We start from the raw sequence: 23661 nt of genomic DNA on the forward strand, positions 1-23661 counted from the left end.
GGATCTCTCTTTCAGTCTCTCTCCCTCCCTTCTTTAACCCTCTCCTCTCTCTTCTCTCCCCCTTCTTTCTCCTCCTTTTCCTGCAGCTCTCCCTTTCCTCTCATATTTTCTCTCCTTTTCTTTGTTCTCCTCTCTCCTTTTCTCTCTCTCCCTCTCTTCTTCTCTCCCTTTTCTTTCTTTTATCCCAGCCCTTCCCTCCCACTCCCACCTTCTCCTTTGTGGATATTTACACTTTATACAAGCATACGAGTTAGAGTTTAAATAACTCTCGTTGATGTTTGTTATATTTTGACTTTTATTTAATCATGTCTTTAGTTTAGAAATACAGAATTGACATTATTTTGAGCAGATTCCCTGGCCTATAATTACAATCATTGCTACATGAAATATTTCCCAGAACCTCCTCTTCAGTCAGTTGTTTTGTTCTCTAGATGAGTGCGCAGCAAGTCACTGTCCAGGCCCAGCAGCACAAAGTGGCTTATGCTCCTCAATCCAGCATTAAAACTCAGTTCCTGACGACACCTCTGTCCCAGGCCCCAAAGCCCACAGGAGCCCAGCAAGTGCCAACCCCTATACAGGTATGGCAGTGGTATCATTACACCCCCAAGGTCTCAAAGGACAAGCCAATGTGCCATCAAGGGGCAAGTTATGCCTCTTGGAATGACTTTGCCCTGTTCCTTCTCACTCTTGCTGTCAGTCACAGGACATTAAAGACTCCTCCTATCCCTTGGCCTTGAGATCTATGCCCCAGGAGTGGAGATGAGGGAAGTCGGGTTCAGAGGTAGTGGCAGAGGGCATGGGGCTGTAAGGAAGTCCTCCATCATTGTCCTGCACCATGTGCAGGCTGCATAACCCCTTGTTAGGGATGTCTGGGGGAATTCCTCCTCAGGCATAGGGTGGCCTCATTGGCCTCTGCAGCCCCTTCTTACTTTGAAATTCCAATTCTCTTATTGTATTAACCCCGTACTTCTTCAAGGTCGCAAAGATTCCTCAAGTTGTTCAACAGCAAACAACAGTGGCCAGTATTCAACATATGGTAAGTTTCAGAACTTACTGAAGGGAGTTGACCATTGTCTTTGTCCACAGTGTTCATTCCATTACTAAAACTCAGTATGTTTTCTAGTTGTCTCTGGTCACTCTGCTGTTCCATGCTGTTTCTTTCCTAGCCTTCCCACCTCCCACCTCTCTGGTGGAGTGTTGGCTCTGTTCTCCCAGTCTTGGGTCTATTTCCTGCATGGTGCCCCCTTCTCTGGGAATAGTTCCCCCACCCCCAATCTGGCAAACTACTTCTCTCTCCCTTAGTTTCTCTCCCTTATCTCCTCAAAACTTCTCTGGGGAAGGCTTTCCTAGGCCATTGCAGACCCTTGGAAGATGGTCAGTGATGGCCGGCGACTGAACTGCTGGACACTTTCCTCTTCCCATTTGTTTTCCTGCTGGTCTCCACTTGTTTTGTTTTCTGTCTCTGTTTTGTCTTTCTGTTGTAGACTGAAGTCCTTGGGGCAGGAATCATGGCTTTTATTGTACAGCATCTAGCCTAGTATTGACATTCAGTAAATGTTAAGTAATAGTGCAGTGCTGTGTTTTGCTGCCATTTGTTAAAGAAGATAATAAATCTGCAGGCACACTTGCTAACACCGTTAAGGTCAGCCCAGATTTCTTTTTAAGATGTTATTTTCAGCATGAGCTGTGTCTTAAGTGGTAAAAGAACACTAGATTGAATCAGTCTGATGCTTTTAGTAGTCTTGACAAGTGAATCAGATCTAATCAATCAACTGTGTATCAGTGGGTCATTCGAATCCCAAAGTTAATCAAGTAGCAGACAGGCACAGTCTCACTTAGTCTTGGGAATGCTAGGCATGTGACCTTGAGCTAAGCTCAAGCCCCTGATTTTTGGGGGATTCAGTGAGGAGAGGCAGCCAGTGTTGGTGTCCAGTTTCTTAATGTGTCCTCATCCTCTTGACTCTTGGTAAACAGTACCAAGGGCTAGTAGGAGGGCTCATTGGTGGGATTGGACCTCGGTGAGTGTGACAGCAGTGAGTGTGCTCTTTGTTCTTTCTCCAGAGGGAGCAAATGAGCTCTGGGCTCAGGCCTTTTAATGTGGAAACATCTGCTTGTCCTGTCCCCTCAAATCTTTAGGTTCAGCCCCAGCCACAAACTGTGACGATGTCCCAGACAGCAGCCAGCCCACACCAAGTACAAGTGCTTCCTGCAACAACAGTGGCTCCTCAGGTGGTTCAGCAGAAACTTGTACAGCAACAAGTCGTGACCCCTGCCACGCCACAGCTGCAGGCCCCAGGGGGACCAAACCCTGGACAGGTCCCTCCAGTCTCCGAAGGGCAAAGTCAGCAATCCAAAGGACAGATGCGGATGTCTGCTGTCAGATTAAAGGCACTGCCCAAATCCAACTAAAGGGGTGCCTGAATACAGCCAGCCAGGGAATTTGGAAATGCCAGGGAAAGGTTATTGAACGTTACAAAGCACCTTTAAAAAGTGACATTTTATCTGTAATTGTACGCAGTTGGTGAAGTCCTACGTTTTAAAAGATGACTTGCTCTTACTGGACTATCATTTCTGAGTATAGATGCGAACTACATAAAGAACATCAGCTTTCAGTTCTTTTCATCCACAAGCTCCACAGAGCTTGTCAGAAATGTTCTGTGTCCAACATGGCAGCCCCTAATATTGTAGGCCGTTTTGTCTGGTCAGTAGGACTGACTGGCCTGGGCTGCAAGGTTTCTGGGTAAAACTGGCCCCCCTCCCCTACACAAGCAGCCCTGCCTAGAACAAGTCTGGGTGTCATGTGGTCTCTTAAATCCATAGTCCTTCAGTGTGACCATCTGCGCCTAGCACTGCTTTGCACATTAGTAGGTGCCTAATAAATGTTTGTTGAATTGAATCTGGATGTATAGTTAAGATTTGAACAAAAGTTCATCTCCCATTCTCGTAATTCTTTTGAACTGTTCCGTGTACATTTTCTGAAGCCATGTGTATGTGTGCGTGTGTGCGCGTGTATGTTTGCTTTCATTCTTCACTTTGTGATAATGGTTATTCTTGGAATGTAATGAGTGTGCTGATTCTAGTTCTATGTATAGTAAAACTGTAACCTTTTTGTAAAAGGAGTATTCACTTTGTATCTTGGAGAATTTCCTATTTGTCTAGTTTGATACTTCCAGTTTGGGAGAATTTTTAACTGCTGGGGTTTAAGTTTCATTTGCTTTTGTGACGTTTCTGTGTTCAGTATAAAATCTATTCAGCCTTCAGCTGGGGAAGAGAGGAAAGTAAACAGAACCCAAGATTAATTCTGAATTGTGCAAAGAATACACTTTTATATGATTATTTTACTAAAGTGAATAAGAATATTGAATGTATGTTCAGGTAGATGTTTGGAGGATGAGGTCGTAGTCTATTACTGTCCTAAAGGAGCTGGCCTCATTTTTAAAGAAATGATACGATAGAATGTATGGTCCTAAGACTTATCTGCATATGAACCTTCTGAAAATAAAGCTTGCTTACTTAAGAGGCCCAAAGAGCTCCTCTTACATCAGTCCTGCCTTTTACTTTGACTGTGGCTCATGTGACAGTGACAAGGGGGATTTTTCCATTCCATTTCATAAAGTGGATTTTTTTTTAAGTATTTTTTTTTCCTGCAATGTGGGATTGTTTGATGTTTTGGTGGTGGTTTAATTAAAAATAAAAGCATTTTTACTTTATGAAACAATTTTAAAGATATGACAACATTCTTGGTATTAGGTGAAATGTAATGGCAATGCAAGAGGCAGAGCTTCTCAGTTTCAAGTAGGAAACACCATTTCTGGTGCTTCTGGTTTAGGTCAAAACTGTTCGGTTTTCTAGGCACTGAAATGTTTTCTGGGTGACCTCTCTGGCTCACACATTTCCCTGACGGAAACCACTCTGTTACCCACTTATCTTTCCGATGGGCAGTGAGGTAGGCTCAAGGTGCCATTTGAAGTTTATTAAATTTGGGAACACAAAGAAGAAACAATTTGCCTCCCTGGTATGTTGCTGCCCATTTCAGAATCATGCCAAGTTAGCTTGTTTTTCCTTTGGAATGTTCAGCTCTGTGTCCTGCACAAACACTGCATGGTCTACCAGAGGCAGCTGGTTCTGTGGCCCATTCATTCATCAGTCAACAAAGATGGAAACACTTTCCTTAACTTTAAAAAAAAAATCTTTCTCCCAGTGGTCAGCTGGTACTAGGAGGGCAGGGCCAAGTATAAATTACTGATGAATGGGGCAGCTTGTACTTGCTTTGTAGGATTGTATGGAATTGTGATATATCCTACCAAACAGAGAGTCTAATAAAGTGCACATTTTTATAGTTGGTGAAATTCTTTCCAATTTAATATGGTGTGCATGGTAAAATTTGTAATTCTAGAAACTCGTTAAACAGCTTAGAGGCACCCAGGGATTCACTCAGATGGAATGCCATCTGCCTTCCCCTCATCCTTCAGCTCTTGACACATGCCAGGCACTTACTGACATGGGTGGACAGCTAACCTGAATCCAGCCTGATGGCCATCATCATTTCTCTTCACCTCCAATGGGAGGGATGTGATTTCCACTTCTGAAGTCCCTTGACCTTGTCTCTGTGAAAGTCCTGACCACTTCTGTGATGTCTGACCTCCAGTAGCACCAGTATCTGAAGGTTAGGTGTTTAGGGTATATTCCACTGCTTGGACAGGAGAATGTCTCCCCCTCTTCGTTCATCCAGAACCAGCCTGGAGGTATCCCATTTTCTTGCTTCTCTTGAGATCAGTACTTGCTTCTATGAAAACAAGTACAAAGACTGTTTTCTTTTTAAAATCAAGTTCTTCTACCCCATCTCCACGATAACTGGTGGCCCAGCAAAGACTGGGCTCGGTGACTTATTTTCAGGAGGCAGTTTCAGACAGTGATCAGGTCCCAGAGCACGCCTGTCTGGCAGCAGTGGATCAGCAGCTCGTCCTCACGATGCCTCCTTGGGCTTTGCCCAGCACACACCATCCTTCCCCTGCCAGATTCAGGCCTTCTTTTGTTTCCATTCATTCTGTGAAGAGAAGAGCCAGGGTGAGAAAGGAAGGCAGGGATCAGGTCTCCACAGAGCAGCATGCTGGAGACTGGGGGAGGGGGCACTGCCTCCTGCCTAGGACCCTAACCAAGCAGGCTTGCTGGCCACTCTTGCTTTCTTTGATGGTTCTCCCTGGGGAACCAGCTCTCCTGCTTTGGCCTTTTCCAGGCAGGTCAGACCAGCCATTCTTCCTGAGCAGTGCTGGATGCATGGTCTGTGTGGCTCTCCTCAGGTGGCCTCCCGAGGGGGTCTGTACTCCCTCTGTACTCTGGTCAGTTCCTAGGATCCCAGACCTTGGGCACCTTGGTAGCTAAGGTTCTTAGTCCTGGGCAGCTGAGCTGTGGTTAAACTCCCAAAGGGATGCTGGGAAGTAAGTGCATCATTCATACCCTGCCTAAATCCCTGGTTTGGCTTGGCTTACTTGGTCATTACCAGTTATGAAGCGCTGTGGCTGCTGTATTCTCCACTCCCCTGACCTAGGGAGCTGGCCAGCTGAAGAGCTGGCATCTTGAGACCCATCATGCCCACCCTGAGCCCTTACCCGGATGGTTTTCTGGAGCTCAGACAGTGCTTCCTCATACTGAGGCACCAGGGACTTCAGGTGTTCACCCCGGATTACATGCTTTCCCAGCTCTGGAGCTCTTGCCTCTTTCAACATCTGAAGGAATTTCTGCTCCTGGGGAAAAGAATGGTTCCAGTCAGGGGAGAACTGGGGTCAGCCTTCCCTCAAGCCATTCCTCATAGGTAACTAGCTACTAGGAATAGGTGCTTCTCTCCCAGGATCTGGGCTCTGACACACACAGTCTGGGGCATGTGTGGGGAAGGTGGCAGCGATGCGGATTGGTTTTGGATCCTCATGGGGCTCACCTGTACTTTCAAGAGCAGAGTGAATGCCAGCCCTGTATTCCCAGCTCTGGCTGTTCTGCCTACCCTGAAATCAGACACAAGGAGACAGATGTCTTGCAGTTAGGTTAGTAACACAAATAACCAGAACACCCAGAAGATTGGGGTCTGAAGGAGAAAGGGCAGAAATACCCTATGCCCCCCCTCACCGATGCACATAGGTCCTGATGTACTGTGGGGCATCGTAGTTGATAACAAGTTTCACTCCCTTCACGTCGATGCCTCGAGCAGTGGCGTCTGTGCTGATGAGGCTGTAACGAGGTCAAGGGAACAAACACTGGTCCATCTGCCCCATCCCACAGCCCTGCTCTTCCCAGGCTGGACACTAAGTGTTCCCTGGTGGAGGCCTAGCTCACTGGGCCCAAGCTGGGCTGTACTGCCACATGGAGGGGCCCAGGGGGGCTGTCAGGTTAAGAACAGACAGTAAATGGGCATGGCCAAGCTTTCTGTGCTCCCTACCCTTGAGCTTCCAGCCACCTTCCTTCATAATACTCACAGCTGAATCTTGCCCTGTTCAAACTGTTTCAGGATTGATTTCCTCTGGCCAGGTCCAAATCTGGAGGAGAACTCAGCCACGGGTACCCCCCCAAAGGCCTTGACCAGCAGGAACAACCTGGAGAGAAGGGAAGGAGGTGCTTAGTGGTGAACATTCACTCCCAGGACACCTCCTGTGACCTCTTCTGTGCCCTCTCACTCTCACCTGTGCGAGTGCTCCCGGGAGTTGGTGAAGCAAAGAACCCGAGAGAACTTCATGTTGTGCATCAAGTGCAGGATGACCAATGGCTTGGAGTTAAGGGTGCAGGGCACATAGAAATGCTGTGGGAGACACGGACAGAGCTTGATGTCGCCCACTCAGTGATCTGCTAGGAAACTGCAGAGTTGGCTCTAATGCCCACTCTTCTACTTTGGGGACCCGAAGCTGCTCAGACTACTTTCCCTTTCCCCTCGGGGTCCCACCAAAGGGGCAGCGTCTGCCCCTTCCCTCCTTCCCCTTGCTCTCACCGAAAGCCCGGCAGGGAAAGCATACTTCCCCTGCCCATCCTGCTCAGTCCCTGGCTGCACTGAGGATCCCTGGCTCTCCAGGCCAGTGGAGAAGAGCTGGGGCTGGTAGAGGCCCAACTCCTGAATCTTCTCTGGGTTCTGAGTCAGTGTGGCTGAGAACAGCAGCTTCTGGAGGGGCATCTGAGGCTGGCTTGTGCTAAAAGAGACAGAGCCATTTGTGCGCTGGGTCTGGAGAGATTGCTATCAGCTGCCCTCAGCTGGCTGCATCTGGAGATAGCAGCACAGCCAGTCCTGGCTCTTCTGGGCCATTCTGCTAAGTCCTTCTCCCCACTAAGAAGGACACATCCATCATGAGCAGGACTAGATGGCTCGCTGGTGCATGTACCTCTTCCCTCCCTCCCCTCCCCACTAGGCCTGGCTCCTTTCTGAAAAGGGATGGGGTACAACCTTGGTTAACAGCAATGACCAATCACGGTTCTCCTCAGGAAGTGGGTGGTAGAATGGTTTAACAATTGGTGGGTGAAGAAAATCCAGCCCAGTGCCTGTACCTGGCAGCAGTTATAGCTCTGGGTTCTACCCTCTGGAAGAGGGGACTGAAGCCTTGGACGCTGTCACCCTGGAAAACAGCTTTCACCACCCGCGGCAGCCAGGACTGGTGCATGCTGTCAATCATTTGGTCAGCTTCATCAATGATCTGTGGAGTGGTGGGTGACTTCAGAGGAAGCCTGCTCCCAGTAACACTCCAGCTTCCAAGCTGGGGTCTCATGGTCCCCCTGTGCCTCCCCCCCAGCAGACAACCAACAGAGAATACTGTCCTCAGTGCTCCAGTAACCACTCTGGGCATTATACCCAGCTAGGCCACCTCACACAACAGCTGGACACCCAGGCACTCACCCAGGCTAGCCGTGCAGCTGACAGGGCAGGTCCCAGGCTGGGCTGACTTACCAGAAAGCGCAACTGCCTGAGGCTAAAGCCTGGTGTCTGATCAATGTGGTCCACCAGCCGGCCAGGGGTGGCAACAACAATGTCTGCCAGGCTGCAGTACCCAGAGTCCCTGCAACACCACACAATGCCCCTGTGACTCTGGTGACCAAATCCGGTTCAAGGCAAGATGAACTTCCCTTATCTCCCTCCCCCATTTGTCTTGAAGGGCCATCTTGGTAGTCATGAACCTCTCCCTGAAGAGGTACAATCCTAAGCACCCTCTTCCATAGGCTGTACAACAGCCCCTGGGGATCCCAGGAGGGTCTGGCATTGGCAACAGAGCCGCAAACATAGGTGAGCGTGTTTAGTGTGGCAAGAAGACCAGGTGGGCTCTCTTGTGGGATAGGCCACACAAGAGGCAGACTCCTGCTTGTGGGAAGGGTGTAGACATTGGTCAAAGTAGGAGAGGCAGGGTGCTGGGGTCCAGGAACTCATTTTTTGGAGCTGAAAAGGCCAGGGACATGCTGAACATGCCCAGCCAACGTCAGCCAGGAAGGAGGACTGGCTCCACCAGTCCAAAGGGCCTGACATAAGAAGTCAGCACAGACGCAAAAAAAACCTACGTTTTCTGGACAAGGAGCTCCTGTTCCTTTGCTAGAGATTTCTGTCCTGTGATCTGGGCGACATGCAGAGGAGTGCCATCAGCATAAACGTTGAACACTTTGCTCACCTGGAGGGAGCGAGCAGAGTTCAGCACTAGCAAACACACAGGATCACCTTTAGGGAGGGCAAGCTCCTTGAGGTAGGAACTGTTAGCCTTTCCTCCTCACATCCCCAGCACCCAGTTCAATGCCCAGCACCAAGCAGGCACTTAATAAAAGCCACCTGGGGACTGACCAGCATAAGGCCTAGAGTCCCCAAGGGGGAACTATGTGAAAGAGAGCTGGGCAGGGGCAGCAGCTGGGCTCTGTGGGCACAAAGTCCCCTAAAGACAAATGCTATCAGGTTTCAGCTCCCTCACAAGCGGTTGTCTGGCCACAAGAGCAGTACTTGCAGCCAAATAAGAAGGGACAGTAAGAAACTACGTCCTGAATGCCTTTGGGAGTCTGGTGATGCTTCTCCTTCCACAATATTTTTAAACCATAAAAGAAGATTCACAGGATTCCAAAGGAAACCAATGATAATTGAAAGAAAACCTTTTTTTTTCCATCCAACTTCATGGAATCCTTGAAACCTACCACAGAGCCGCAAGGGAGCTGGGGCCCACAGAGCCCAGGTTAAGAAGTCCTAGACTGGAAGGAGTAAGGATTTCTGGGGGAACAGCTCAGGTCACAGTCTGGAGTGGCTTCTGTCCCAAGGAAGCACAGCAAGCCAAAGAAAACAAAGAACCACCAACCTGCTGGGCCAGCTCCTTCGTTGGCAGCACCACCAGGGCCCGTATATGACACACCACCCGCTCCAACAGGACCTGGGGATAAATTCAGAGAGACCTCTTCAGTCAAAGTGCCTCAGAGAGGCTGCCTTCCTGCTGACCCCCCAGCTGGGCGCTTCCCTATTCAGTTAGGGCTTGAGGCAGGAAAAACTCAGCAGCCCCATGGAGACAGGGCCTCCTGGACTGGCAGAGCTCCTGCCTCTCTGTCCCAATCAGCTTACTTGGATCACGGGGATGACGAAGGACAACGTTTTTCCACTGCCTGTTGGGGCAGACACGCAGATGTCACTGGGCTGGTAGCCACCCCTCCCAACCAGGAATCCATGGGATGCACTCTCCAGGAGGGCGGGAATCACGGCTGCCTGGACTGGACAGAGCGGAGAACAAGATGGCAGCTCGGCAGAGAATGACAACAGAAGCAACAGCTGATATTTCCCTAGAGTGCTGCAAACAAATCCTGTCTCCTGTGATTCTTACAAAGTGGGCACTTCAGGTAACAGTGCCACTGTGGCCTAGAGAGGTTTTGTGATGTGGCGCCTGTCCCACGGCTTTGAAGCTTAAGATATCACATCATGCCATACCTCTCTAAGGATGGAGCCATTCCTGTCTACACAGGATGAGCCAGCCTGAAGGCCAAGGAGCATCAGGTCAAGCAGAGGCCAGAGCAGCTATAAGGCACAGAAGTCAGTCTATCGACAGCCCGCCACCCCAGCCCAATGGGAGAGGAAGGCCCATGTCCAACCTGGCATAGACTATAAAGGGGCAAGTTAGGGCCAGAACAGACACAAGCATCTTGTCTCCTCGACCGAGGCTCATGTTACCTCCTTGCTGTCCTTCTGGGTCAGGGTCCCCGCCTGCGGGACTCTCTCTTGCACACACAGGTTTTGAGGCTGCTTTGGCCATCAAGATACAGGCCAACCAAAGGGAGAGAGGTCAAGGCTGCCTCAGACTGTCACTAGTGTTTTTAGGGAAGGTAAAGTAGCGGTGTGGAGTCTTACTTTCCCATGAGAGAAAACCTGAGGTCTCAGAGAAGTAAGTGTGAAGGGTAGTATGTTGCAGGTCTAGGGGCTACTGCTTTGGAAACTGCTAAGGGAGCAGATTCTGGCATCGGGGCTACCTGGAAAATAGGACAAGATGCCGTTGGTCTTTAATTTCTTTTGTAGGCAAGGATGGATTCCAGGGATATCCTGGATTGGGACGAGGTCATCTCTGACACTCTTCTGGACCTGGCGGGGTTCTGCAAGCCATTTGGGTAAGAAAGGCTGAACCTGGGAAAAGAATGACAGATTGGTAAAGAAGGGTGTAGGAAATAAAGCCAAGACCAGGGATGGGGCTGACAGGCACCCTCCTATGCCCTGTATGCCAGGCACTTCACCAAATCAGCACCATCAGCTGCAAAGCTCACTTTACTGGCTAATAGTAGGGGATCTTCAGCAAAGGCCAGACTTGTGTTGGGAGCAGAACATGACATCCTGGATACAAGAACTCGCTGCCACATCACTGGCCTACCTTTGGAAGGGCCTTCTTGTCAGGCACTCCCAGAATGAGCGCACTATGCTGAGGTTCACTGGCCTCTTCCCAGGGCTCAGAGGCTCCTATTGAATTCTTTTCTCCTCCGTGCTCTTCATTGCTTTTACCTGAAAAGGGGGGAATTGGAGTGTGGGGATGTGAGAGATAAATGGAATCAACCCTTCTCTGTGACACATGGAGCCTGACTGTGTCACTAACGATGCCCACTCTGTGATCCCAGCTCCCCGGTGCTATCTTGGCTGGTGTTTCTCTCACCTGCAGCAGCTTCTGGTTTCTCCTGCGCTGTTTTCTTTTTCTTCTTTCCCTTTGGTGTTCTGGGGCTGCTGGTCCCTTTTTGGCTACACTCAGGGTCTGTCCCTGGTTCTACCTTTTCTGACCTGTGCAGGCTCCCATCCTCTCGCTTCCTCTTCTTGGCTTTTTTTTGAGGTTCCTCTGGGGCTGGAGAACTTGGGCTAGTTCTGGCAGGGGCAGGGAGGCTGGTCTCAGCCTTGGCCTCCTGCTGCTTTTGTTTCTTCAGCTGCCGCTCCCGAGCTTGGATCTGAAGCCTCTGCAGGAGCACCTGGGCTCTGTCCTCGGCCCTAGCTCCTTTTTCTTGTTCCTCATATCTGGGATGAAGAAAATCATTAGTGCCTGTGTTAGGCCCTAAACTGAGGATCCCTGTGGGTAGTGGGGGCGAGGAGAGAAGCACTCTTATTTCCTTGGCACTACCTACTTACATGTTGTTCTTCTCTGACCCTAATGTTTTTTCACATCTTTTAGTTTGCAAATAAATTGTCATAAGCTTAAATCCTTTAGTAAAGTCACAGTAATAAATCCAGTCACACCTAATTCATAACTAAACTCATGACCTTCAAACACAGAGGATTCTAGGACAATCTAATAATGTTAATTTATAAAATACTTCCTCCCATAATCCTCTACGTGTGTGAAGATTATCATCTCCATTTTACAGGAGGAAACTAAAGCTCTAAGATGTAAGGAGACTTGCTCAGGGTACTGCTGGCAATCAGTTAACTGGGCCTGAAGCCTCCGTGACAATGTTCCTGACACCAGGCCACTTCTGAGGTACTGCCTCCCTCTGGGCCCCTTTGATCATTTTCCATGCTGGAGGGCTCAGAAGTGTAAAGGAGTCATCCTCATTTCCCACATCCAACCAAATGTCAGGTTTGGTCAGTCTTATCTTGACATCTGTCCCCTCCTCTCTCATTCGTTCCTACTCCCACAGTCTTACCTGGACTACCACAACAGTCTCCCAACTGGGCCTCCTTGCCTCTATCCTGTTCCCCTTCTAATCCATCCTTCATACAGATGACAAACTGATCTAATAACTGCCCAGGGCTTGACCACACCTACTCCTCTGCTCCAAAGTCTTCAGTGGCTCTCCAATGTCTACAGAACAAAATGCAAACTCTGTAGGCTAGCCTTCAAGGCCCCATGGAGAAAGAGACAGCACTGGTTTAGAGCCAGGGGAGACTGCTTTGGATCTCAGCTACAATGCAAACTCAGTGACCACTGGTGAGTCACCAGATATGTCTAGGTCTCAGTTTCCTCACCTGTGTCAGGTCAGGGTCAAAGGAGGCATGTAGGGAAGGCATTTTGTGCAATACTGATGTCTGACATGAGGATCTAGTTTTCCAGACTTGTTTCATTCTACTTTCTTCTACAACCCTCCTTTACGCTCAATTCAACAAAGAGAGTGTCTACAATGTATCAGGCCCTGTATGAGGTGCGGGGGAGGGGTACAACGATGAGAAATGACAGTCTCCATCCTCAAGGAGCATGTGAATCATTAAAGGAGGATATGCCCCATTGGTTAAAAAAAATATGCCAGGAAAAGCACCATGGGGACAAAAGGCGAGACAAAAAGTCATGGGAAAAGTTTTGGAAGGGGAGAACTTCACGTAGGGTATCAGGGGAGGCTTCACAGGAGCTGGCACCAGAGCTCAGCCTGGAACGAAGAGGCTGATCTTGACAGGCCGAGATAAGGTGGGGCATTCTGGACACAGCTGGGTATGTGCATGGCAGTAGTCCAAGGTAGCCAGAAGGGAAAGTGCATGGGGGGAGGGGTAAAGTGAAAGAAATAAGGCTGGAAAGGTGAGGTGGAATTATTTTGTGCAAGGCCTGGAATGCCAGGTTGAAGAGTCTGTTTATTTTCTCATAGAGGAAAATGGTTTTGAGCAGGGGACTAAAGTGTTCAGATATGTGCACTGCTCCAAAGGCTCTCATCCCCTCTTGCCAGTGCAGGGCATAGCTCATCCATGCCTGCCTGGGCCATGGATGGGACAGATGCATGAGGAGTGTTATTACTTGGCAGCTCTGCAAAAGATGAACTGGAGAGAGTGAGGAGAGGAGGCCAGAGGCTATGCCGCCAGTCTAAGGGGAAAAGGGATGTGGGCCTGAACTGGGAGGGAGAAAGGGGTGCATGTGTGGAGACAGAAGGGCCAGGGGCTGGCCACTGAATGCCTGCTGTGGATGAGGATGGAGGAGAAGCCATCCCTGCCCCTACTAGCCCCCTTTGTAGCTCCGCCCCACTCTTTAGCCCCGCCTCTCCCTCACTAGCCTCCTATCTGACTCCGCCCCTTCTCCCCAACCCTGCCCCTACTAGGCCCCTTTGTAGCTCCGCCCCCACTCTTTAGCCCCGCCTCTCCCTTACTAGTCTATCTGACTCCGCCCCTTCTCCCCAACCCTGCCTCTACTAGCCCCCTTTCTAGCTCCACCCCACTCTTTAGCCCCGCCTCTCCCTCACTATCCCCTATCTGACCCTGCCCCTTCTCCCCAGCCCCGCTCCTCCCCCCCCCTCCCTCCCGCCCCCCCCCCCGCCGCCCCTGACCTTACTAGCCCCCTCTCTGGCTCCACCTCACTTCCTCAGCCCCGCCCCTCCAGTCCCTGCTACATTTCTCTCCCTCTCTGACCCCGCCCCTTCTTCCCAGCTCCGCCCCTTTCTCCTTCCCTCCACGCTCCCCGTTCCCTCTCCCCAGCCAGGGTTCGTTCTTCTCCTTGCCTCCGCCCCTTCCCTACGTGGTGGGTGATGGTGGTAACATTCTCCGGGCCTGTAACAAGGAAGGGCCCCTTACGTTCCTGGTAGCAGCCAGGCTCCCGAACCCACAGCGCCCGGCTCTCCCGGAGTGAGGCCTGCTGCGCGCCCTGCTCACCTGGCGATCCGGAAGAGCGCCATCGCTCGGCTTGGCCACCGCGTCCTCCCCACGCGGCTCCGGGAGCGGAGTGCCCAGGGCTCCGGCGCGGACAGATGACGTCACGACACGCGTCGGTGCTGCCCGCCTCGATAGGGGGCGGAGCCGGGCCTCCCCGCCCCACCCCCTCCGCTTCTTCCGCGCACGCCGGCCTCAGTTCCCGGTCCGGCAGGCCGCATGGAGCGGGAGTCTGGGGCGGCGGAGCTGGGCCGGTGGCTGGAGGCCGCCCTGAAGAGCCGGAGCAGCGCCAACGCCGTGTTCGACATCCTGGGCGTGCTCCAGGTGCGGGTTGGGGGGGCCCGCGGGAGGGAGCAGGGGGTGTGTGCGTCCGACGGAGGCTGCGGAGGGACACGGGCGCCGGGGGGGGCGGGGGGGCGGAGGGCGGAGGGAGACCTCCCTGGAAGGAAATGGCCGAAGCACGCGGAGTCCCCAAAGTCTTGGTGCGCGCTGAGCGAGCGTCGTCAGCGTGAGGTCCCCGGGCCCGAGTCTCTGCGCACAGAGCCCGGAGCTCATTTTACAGCTGGGGAAACCGAGGCCGGCGGGGTGGAAGCCTCCCCAGGACCCGCGCCCCGCCCCGGCACCTCGGTAACCTTCAGTGTCCCCGTGTCCCCCTCAGTCCGAGGACGAAGATGACCTCCTCAGCGCCGTCCACACCTGCAGCCGACTCTTCGGGGCCCTGCTGGAGCGCGGCGAGCTCTTCGTGGGCCAGCTCCCTGCGGAGGAGGCGGCCCTGGCAGGTGAGGGGGCCGGGCCGGGCCGGGCCGGGCGGTGGAGGCCCCAGGACGGGCCCCCAGGACGGGCCCCCCAGCCCGGGCCCCCCAGGACGGGCCCCCCAGGACGGGCCCCCCAGCCCGGGCCCCCAGGACGGGCCCCCCAGCCCGGCCCCGGCTGCAGCGTGGGGACGCTCAGTGACCGCCGCAGTTGTGTGCAGGGCAGCCGCCGAGAAGGGGAGGCTCCAGGGGTACAGCTGAGGGGGACCAGGCTCGGTTGGGCCCCATCTTTGTGGTGCCCGGCCTCGGCCACGTTTCCATAGCAGCTTTCCTCGTAGCTCTGCGAGGTGTTGCCCCCATGTTACCGAGGAGGAGACGAGTGTCGCGGATATTAAGGCCCTTGGCTAGGCTCCCGGGGGTAGGACTTCCAAGTCTGAAGCTCCTGTCTTTAAAGAAAAGTTATATGCCACCTAGTAATTGAAAGCCCTTCCCCTCACTGACCTCAGAATATACGTTTGGAGGAGAGAGGGTGGTCACTTATCCTGTAAAAGAAGCAGAAAGTGCGTAATCTTGGTCAGGCCAGGGACACTCCAGGAATGTTGTCTTCAAGTGAATAGGAGGGAAGCTGCTGGGAACGTTTGCCTAGGGCTGGAGTGATGTCTTAGACTCAGCCTCAAGAGCAGGAGCTGCTGCATGTTGGGGATTGTGGAGCACGTAGGTTGGGAGAGAGAGATTCCAGGGCAGAACGATGCTTCTCCCCAGGCTCTGGCAGTGCCCTTCGGAAGTACAAGGTGTGGATGAGGCACCGCTATAACAGCTGCTGCAACCGCCTCTCTGAGCTTTTGGGCCATCGCTCTTTCAAGGTCAAGGTGAGTTTGGGAGTTAGAGAGGCGTTCTTCGGTTCTGCCATCAGGTCACCTCAGCTTCATGTTCTCTCCCCCATCTTCCATTTGCTACCAGTACGCCTTCAGCTAAACGCCAAAGCTCTACGAAACAGCCAGTGCTTGGACCTCAAAATGGACATATGGGTTGGAGGGAGGGGTAGATGGGATAGAAGACATGGGCCGTGTCACTTCCCATTCTCCTTAGTGGGTTCAGAGCATTTTTTCCCATTGCTCTGGAATGGATCATTTCCCTCTGGACTGCCCAGCTCACTTGCTCTCTTCTCTCTCTCTCTCTCTTTCTCTTTCTCTCTCTTTCTCTTTCTCTCTTTCTCTCTTTCTCTTTCTCTCTCTCGCACTCTCTCACTCTCTCACTCTCTTACTCTCTTGCTCTTAGGGACTTGGAACATGATTCCTAGAGACTGACTTTTTAAGGCCCAAGTGTGAAAATGTGGAATTAGATGTGACTATTTTCAGATCACCCCCTCATGAGCTATCCACATGAGAAGAAACTGGTCAGGCTGTTGACATCCAACCCATATAGACAATGCAGGTGTCGGATTATCTCTAGTGTTAGGCAGCACAAACAAAGCTATAGCCACGGAAAGCTTTTGAATGAAAGGGCCTTAGGCTATTTTCCTAAAAACAGAGCTACTCATCGTAATAGTCTCAAATGCCCTTTAATGGGGTTTAGGATGGTTTCTGCATTTTAGCACAAATATCATTACAACTACAAGTCCCAGCACTGAAAACAAGATTGGGTCATGCTGCGCAGTGAAGTCTGGTGCTATTTTCTCTTAGTCCACCCAACAGGCTGAGCACAGGCCCTCCATCTGCACTCAGGACCAAATAAGACAGGAGGCTGGAAGCTCGGTGTAAAGAAGTTAGGCTAGTTCTAAAGGACACACTGCCTGCCTGCATACCCTTCCCTTTCCCCTGAAGCAGCAGTTGGGTGAGCTGCAGAGACAGAGCTTAGGGGATTTGTGGACTGGGTGCCAGCCTTCCTGCTGTGGATTCTGTATGTTCACTTACGTCTCTTTTCTCTTCCCTTTCTCCTTAGGAATTGGCCCTTTGCACACTCATGAAGTTTGTGCAGCTAGAGGGGGCACACCCGCTGGAGAAATCCAAATGGGAAGGCAACTACTTGTTCCCTCGAGGCCTCCTCTTGGTACGGTGCTTGGGGGGCCACTTGGGAAGGATCTTTATTATGAGGAGGCCTGAGGAGATGAGGATGGCTTCATTTTTTATTATTGATGCTGTGGCAGCAAGTAGTGTGATGGATAGTTTAGAAATCACTTGCTTGGTTTGGTAAGACATTAGTATTTTGGCATATTCTTCCTTTAACATTTTATTGAGTGCCAAGTGCTAAGCACCTTCTCCTTGTGTTTGGCTAAGTCTCTTTTAGTTTACGTTCTTTTAAGCATGTACCAGCTAGTGGTGGACTGAGGGTGGGGAGCTGGGAAGGGGAGCTGACCTGGTATTGAAAGTTACTCTCAAATAATCCCCAGAGTAAATAATGGAAATTTTCCTTATTGGTTTAATAAATTCAGATCCTTTTCTTTCTTCCTTCATCAAATCTGTACACACACTGCAGATCAAAACAGGCAGTCCCCTGAAATTCCTTTTATCTCTGTCAGTGAGATTGAGAAATTGAAATGCATTCGTATCCCATTTCATCCCATAAAGGGACCAAAAAGGGACTGTCTCTGTCCCTTCTCCAAGTGTAAACATCCAAAGCACCAGCCTTCTCCCCAACCTCTCAAAGCAAATCTCACAGCAGGACAGCACAGAGGAAAGCAAGAATGATTTCTCTTTGGTCTTGGGGCCTGAGAGAGTAAGTTGGTCACTGATTCTGTTTCCTGTCTTGACTCCTAGTCTGTGGTAGAAGGCCTGATCCCAACAGAGGTGGATTCATCTCTGCTGATCTCCCGGTTCCAGGAGTACCTGGAGCATGATGATGTTCGTTACCATACGATGCAGGCTGTTGTGGACCTGGTGGCCAGGGTCACAGACACACACCAACAGGTGATAGATGTTGGTGGGGCTTTCTCTGACTGTCATGAGCGTAAGGTTCCATGGCCATGGCTTCAGTTTTAGTTGAGATCTTTATTTGGTTCAGTCTGGTTTTCTTTAGGGTTATAGTTGGGTTTCTTTTTGCTCTGAATCTGTTATGTATATAATTGCATTTAAGGAGTCATGGCTGAGAGGTAGAGCCAGAGTGATTGGAATCCAGCTGTTGTGAACCACATTCTTGCAGAAGAACTGGCAATTAGAACTGGTCACGAGCAAGGATGTGGTATTGGGGTTGGGGGAGGAAGAAGTCAGGAGCGTGGGTGATCAGCAAGGGAGAGGGATGCAGATTGTCGCTGAAGGGAAGTGCAGAGGTCTGGTACTTGCCCCAGCCCTCTTCAGTCTGGTGACTCTGTCTTTCCCTTAGGGTGTTCCCTCCACATTCTGGAACAACATTTTCACCCTGATTTCCGCTGTGAGCCTGCCCCGCCAGCAGAGCGACATCTCGAACTTCTATGTGAAACACAAAGGTGAGGGTCTTTAGAAAGAGGGAGGGACCCTGTAGGAGGAGTTCATACCTTGGATCTGGGTGAAGGTGTTTGTTCTTGGTTTGGAGAAGAGGCAGAGGAGGAATGACCACAGAGGGATTTTGGTCTCCTGGGAAGGACTCTCTGTCAATCAGTATTGACAGCATTGTCATTTTACGGGAGCTCAGTGGGAGCTTAACAGGCCTACCTGAGTCACATGCCTGGGTCATGTGGAAGGAGAAATAAGGACTTGATGGAGTCCTGAGTTGTGTTCTCCCCCAGTGCTTCTTCACCCTCAGTGGCTGCTGCTTATTGTAGCTAGGACTTCTAGGATACTTTATAAGCTTTTGACTTTAAACCCCCCCGATCCCTTTTTCTCACAGAGATGCTGGAGAAGTGGAAGGTCACTCAGCTGAAGGTAATGGTTTGGGAGGGGTGGGAATGGGGGACCCCCACATGCAGCAGTACCTCTGGGCTGTAAACTTGCCTGCAGTAGAGTCTGGGGAGTGAGATCCTCTAAGCTGCTTCCCTGCCCTCGTGTTTCAGGAGCACAAGCATGTCTTTGAGAAGATGTGGTTCAGTTTTCTCAAGCACAAGGTAGACCTGACACTGGGTTGGGGATGGGCTGGGGTTTCCTTGCTAAGGTGTGTGTGGGGGGCTTGGTCTAGATTTGGCTCGTGGGTTTGAAGAGACTGCGTGTCTGCTCCTTGTCTCCTGGCTGCATTGCTCTGTCGACTGGGGCTCTGATGCTCCTGGAGCGAAGCTGCTACTGAGGTCTAGAGTGTGGGGGAATGGGAGAGCTGTCGCATAGCCTAGACATTGGTGTTGTCCTCACTGCAGCTGCCTGTCAGCCTCTATAAGAAGGTGCTTGTAATCATGCATGATTCCATCCTGCCCCACATGAGCCAGCCGAGCCTCATGATCGACTTCCTCACGAATGCCTACGACATTGGTACAAGGCTTGGGATGGCCAGTCTATAGGGTGGGGAGACTGGTCCTGGGGTGGTGATGTCCATGAGTCTGGAATGAGTGTGTCTGTCTTCGCTGGAAAGTGTGTTTGAGGGGCTGAGCGGCCTAGTGGTGAGTGCTGGACTTGGAGTTAGGAAGACTTGGTTTCGAATGCAGCCTCTGGTAGTGGGTGTGGAACCATAGGCAAATCACATCCCCTGTCTGAACCTTCAGTATTGTCATGTGGGAGAGGGGGATGATACTGTATTGCTTGTCTTGGAGGAACAGAGGAGATAACATTTAGAAGGTGCTTTGTGAACCTAAATGTTATAGAATTGTCAGCTTGTTTTATTGTTTATGTTTGGGGGCAGGCTGTCAGGATGTTTGGGGGCAGGCTGTCTGGAGGAGTGGATTGTCTGGATGTTTGGGCAGTAGGTTATCTGGATATCTGGGGATGGGCTGTCTGGATGTCTGGGGAGCAGGTTGTCTGGATATCTGGGGGTAGGCTGTCTGGATGTCTGGTGGGAAGTGTGTCTAGGGATTCATGTGCCTGTCTTGGGGAGAGTGAGGACCGTCTCTGGGGGAGGAAAGGCTTGGGGTCAGAAAATGGCTGTGTCTTGGTTAGAGGCTGATGTGGGTTGATAGCCTCTGTCCATCTCTTGCAGGTGGTGCCATAAGCCTCCTGGCTCTGCATGGGCTCTTTATCTTGATTCATCAGCATAATCTGTGAGTGGGGTTGGTGAAGAGGAGAGGACATGCTGGGGAGGCTTTTGTGGGTGGTTGGGGGCCTGAAGCTAGATCTGCCCTGCTTTGTTTTGAGCATGGCCTTCCCCCTTTTCTCCCTGGCCACAGTTACATGTCATCTCCATGACAGTGCCTTTTTTTTTACCCCCTGGCTCTCTCCTCATTGCTGCCAGCCCTATTCTTGAGAGTTGGGCTCTGGAGGCAGACTTGAATGATTACGAGTCCAGGGTCTGGGAGGATGGGAGATCTGTGTACAGGTGGGCATTCTCCCTGAGATTGCCGTCTAACTTAGGGCAATCTCTCCAGGCCTCAGCTTCTTCTTTCCTAGGGGAGATTACTTTCTTTTCTGCCTGTGTGGGAGATATTTTGAGGATCAGAGAGAGTGTGCAATAAACTCCTAGAAGGGAACCAGAACCACTTGTCAGAGACCTGAAGCCAGGCCTGCCTGGTCTCCTGAGTCCCTGCTCTATTCCTTTCCACCATAGTGAGTACCCTGACTTCTATCGGAAACTCTACAGCCTTTTGGATCCATCTGTCTTCCACGTGAAGTACCGAGCGCGCTTTTTCCACCTGGCAGACCTGTTCTTGTCTTCTTCGTGAGTATACGTCCCTGGGAGCACAAGCATGAGAAATAGCTCTTGGGGTTGTCCATGGGCCCTCCCAGCTTAGTGACCCTCTCTGCTGAATATGCTAGGGTGTGTGATGCAAGAGTCTGACATTGTCTTCTTAAACCCTGAAGGTCACTTTTCCTGGCCTGGGCCGGACCAGGAGAGTCCAGGAGCCATACTGACCACTCTGTGGCAGGGACCCAGAAGGGAGCGAGTGGGCTGCTGCTAGCTCAGTGTTGAGGACAAGAGGGCAGAGGCAGAGATGGGTAGGGAACCTAGCATTGTTATCACAGAGCCTTCGTTAAGAGCTTAATGCGGCTGTGGAGAAGCCGTGATGATGAGATAGGTCTGGGCTAGTCTTGATCCTTGCCCTGTGGCCCACCATACGTCTGGGTTTGCTTGCCGGGGTTAGGGGTTCATCTCAGCCATGGGACAGAACCAAACCAGTTGACTTGTGTAGGGATAACCTTGTGACCCTTTTAGAGCTTTTTAGAGATGCAGGAGAGTTACTGTTCTCACTTTACATGAAATAAAGTTGAGGCATTGAGAGTTTAGTTTGTCCAAGTGAATGGATTGGTAGGGGCACAGCTGGACTCAGCCTAGGGCTCCTGCCAGCTAGCTCCAGACAGGGTCGGTATGGAAACAGAAAAACCATTAATGCTAGACATGAATAAACAAGGCACAGGAAGAAAGAGGACGATCGTGTATTGTCTATCTTATTTTAGCCAGGAGATGTTGTTTTAAATCGAAAGTTTTATAAATCAAACCTATGTTAAATGAGCCAAAGTAAGTTGTGGTGAATTCTCTTGTTACATAAATTGCTCTTGGTTTCTGCCTTACAAGGTCTTTAGCATATCAGGTTTTCCTAGTGCGTGGTGTACCTGTTCCCATTGGAATGGGCCTCCCAGGGTTCTAGAGGCTAGGGACTAGGCAGCTTCTCCCCTCTGGCCCTGATTGCATTTTTCTGGACAGGCATTTACCTGCTTACTTGGTGGCTGCCTTTGCCAAGCGCCTGTGCCGCCTTTCCCTGACTGCCCCTCCTGAGGCGCTGCTCATGGTCATTCCCTTCATCTGCAATTTGCTCCGAAGACATCCTGCCTGCAAGGCCCTGATCCACCGCCCCAGCGCCGAGGCCAGTGGTGAGGAGGGGTCGAGGTGGCCTTGGGTTTCCCACATGCTTGGAGAATCAGGAGACATCCTGGTTCTAGGCTTTGGCCTTGAGCACAGACAGACAGAGATACTCTTCCTGCAGCCAAGTGACATGTTTTGGGCTCAAGCTCAAGTAAAATCCTCCCTTCCCAGGATACCCCAGACAGTGGCTGTTTCATACTGTGAGATCCTCATACCATGGTTTGGGGGTCAGTGGTGAGGGTGGCAGGCAGGGCAAGACCAGGCTTAGTGAGAAAGAAACTCCTCTCCCCTCCCACTCCTGGCTGCAGATATGCCTTGATTTGAGGCTGTTCTACCACTGATCCTCCTGAGTAAAAAATTGATGTTTTAGTTAAAGACAAGAGGGAAGAACTAAGGGCTTGAGAATTCCATGGAGGACAGTCTGCAGCTCTTCCTGATTGGTGTGTGTGGGTGCAGGTGCCTTCTCCTGTCCTCTTTCCATGTCCCCCAGCCCACTTTCTTGTGCATGGGGAGTAGCCAGTGCTTTCACAACTCTGCAGAGCTCCATAGACAGAGCCCTGAGCCGGGAGACAGGAGTGTTTAGTTCTGGCTTTACTGTTAACTTTTCTCTGGCCACCAGCATACCATGGTTCTGTTTGGGTCTTGTGTCTGGTCTCTCGGAATGTAAAATTTCTGTGATCCCTGCTTTTTGTCTCCAGGTCTGACGGCTGACCCCTATGACATGAAGGAGGAAGATCCAGCCAAAAGTCATGCCCTGGAGAGTTGCCTGTGGGAGCTGAAGGTGAGTGGGCTGGCTCAAACTTCTCTGTCGGGAGCTGGTCCCTTTGCATCCCAGCCAGAAGAGGCAGCAGGCGTCTTTTGGAAACTGCAGTGGGGCTGGCCTCAAAGCCCCCTCCTCATTCCAGGGGCCCTCTGTGGGGAAAGCCTGGTGTCTCCCATCAGACTAAGGACTTCTCAGAAGGTGGAGGTGGACAGGGAGAAAGGTGAGCTGCCTGTGATTTTGGTCAAGAGGATGTGCTAACGATGCTCTAATCTGATCTTTTGAAGACTCTTCAGAGACATTATCACCCTGAGGTAGCCAGAGCAGCTATGGCCATCAACCAGGCCCTGTCCCCTCACGAAGTCAGCATCGCCCAGCTGTTAGAGCTCTCTCCATATGAGGTACGTAGAGAGGTGTGTGTGTGTGCGTGTGTGTGTGTGTGTGTGTGTGTGTGTGTGTGTTACGAGTATATGTTATGAGTATATGTGTTATGAGTATACATGCATGTGTGTGTATGTATGTGTGTGCATGTATGTGCTCTGCTGGCCATTCATCTTCCCTGGGGAATAGAGTGCTGGGTGTGGTCACAGAGGGAAGCTCCTGGAAAGGCGAAGCTGGATGGCCTGATGTTTTCTGTGCTTGCTCTGCCCTGAAAGTGCAGGGCTGGGGAGGCCATAACATACAACATCACAGCCATGCAGTGACCAGGGCCATCCCTTGTTACCCAGCCAGGGGCTGGTTATTGGCTTCTCGCATGCTTGGTGGGTACAGGACCTCCTTATTCTCTTGAGCCTGGGACCCTGACTGGCATCACCACACCTGCACAACCTCTTTTTTCTCCAGATCTTCGAGAAGGATTTTAAAAAGGAGGAATCTGGCCCCGTGCCCTTGGAGTTCCTACAGCCCCACGGGCTGCTTGGCCGGAGAGGCGACCTATCTGGAGAATACTTTACCCTGGACTGACATACTTGCCTTCACTGCAGTCTCCCTTAACTTCCACAGCCCCCAGATTTGGGATTAAATATTTTTTTACAGAATGACTTGGTATTTCTCTTTTTGTGGGGGGTGTGGGGCAGATGGTGTATGGTGGTGGTGTACCCTTGGCAGGGCCCGTGTTCACTCTTCGCTGGGGACTTTGAGATTTCTCTCTGATTCATGGGACTTAGCACAGAATGCCCATATGCTATGGGAAGGGGCGTTTTCTAATACTGAAAATAACTATAGAAAGTTGTAGTCAGCGAGGTGGCAACCTGAATTCAAATCTGGCCTCAGATGCTTACTATCTGTGTGAC

General features: G+C 51.2%; 3 protein-coding genes across 4 annotated transcripts in view; 2 read left to right on the plus strand and 1 right to left on the minus strand.

Moving 5' to 3' along the window:
- The window catches only part of LOC140499406 (E1A-binding protein p400-like), a 123361-nt gene extending 119022 nt beyond the window's left edge, over positions 1 to 4339 (plus strand). For both annotated transcript variants that reach the window (XM_072600784.1, XM_072600785.1), the window contains 3 exons: positions 432 to 578; positions 977 to 1036; positions 2137 to 4339. In XM_072600784.1, the coding sequence (XP_072456885.1) occupies positions 432 to 578; positions 977 to 1036; positions 2137 to 2409 (480 nt within the window). In that variant the 3' untranslated portion in view covers positions 2410 to 4339. The remainder of the gene's footprint in view (positions 1 to 431; positions 579 to 976; positions 1037 to 2136) is intronic.
- On the minus strand, positions 4332 to 14137 carry DDX51 (DEAD-box helicase 51). Its single transcript, XM_072600786.1, has 16 exons — positions 14012 to 14137; positions 11115 to 11464; positions 10839 to 10966; positions 10447 to 10597; positions 9551 to 9696; positions 9294 to 9365; positions 8521 to 8627; positions 7919 to 8027; positions 7522 to 7667; positions 6974 to 7169; positions 6672 to 6787; positions 6468 to 6584; positions 6121 to 6222; positions 5936 to 5999; positions 5610 to 5744; positions 4332 to 5047 (listed from the first exon to the last, which is right to left on the minus strand). Exons 1-16 carry the CDS (start codon positions 14032 to 14034, stop codon positions 5021 to 5023), a joined length of 1989 nt encoding a protein of 662 aa, XP_072456887.1. The 5' UTR covers positions 14035 to 14137; the 3' UTR covers positions 4332 to 5020.
- NOC4L (nucleolar complex associated 4 homolog) lies at positions 14124 to 23406 on the plus strand. Its single transcript, XM_072600787.1, has 15 exons — positions 14124 to 14332; positions 14667 to 14787; positions 15523 to 15629; positions 16702 to 16809; positions 17517 to 17666; positions 18079 to 18181; positions 18562 to 18596; positions 18725 to 18775; positions 19019 to 19130; positions 19792 to 19852; positions 20356 to 20466; positions 21451 to 21617; positions 22308 to 22390; positions 22657 to 22770; positions 23213 to 23406. The coding sequence occupies exons 1-15, from the start codon at positions 14228 to 14230 to the stop codon at positions 23330 to 23332; spliced, it is 1548 nt and encodes a 515-aa protein (XP_072456888.1). The 5' UTR covers positions 14124 to 14227; the 3' UTR covers positions 23333 to 23406.
- Positions 23407 to 23661: the final 255 nt, after the last annotated feature.

Source organism: Notamacropus eugenii, chromosome 4 (assembly GCF_028372415.1).
Source record: "Notamacropus eugenii isolate mMacEug1 chromosome 4, mMacEug1.pri_v2, whole genome shotgun sequence".
In the NCBI taxonomy this organism is placed as follows: domain Eukaryota; kingdom Metazoa; phylum Chordata; class Mammalia; order Diprotodontia; family Macropodidae; genus Notamacropus; species Notamacropus eugenii.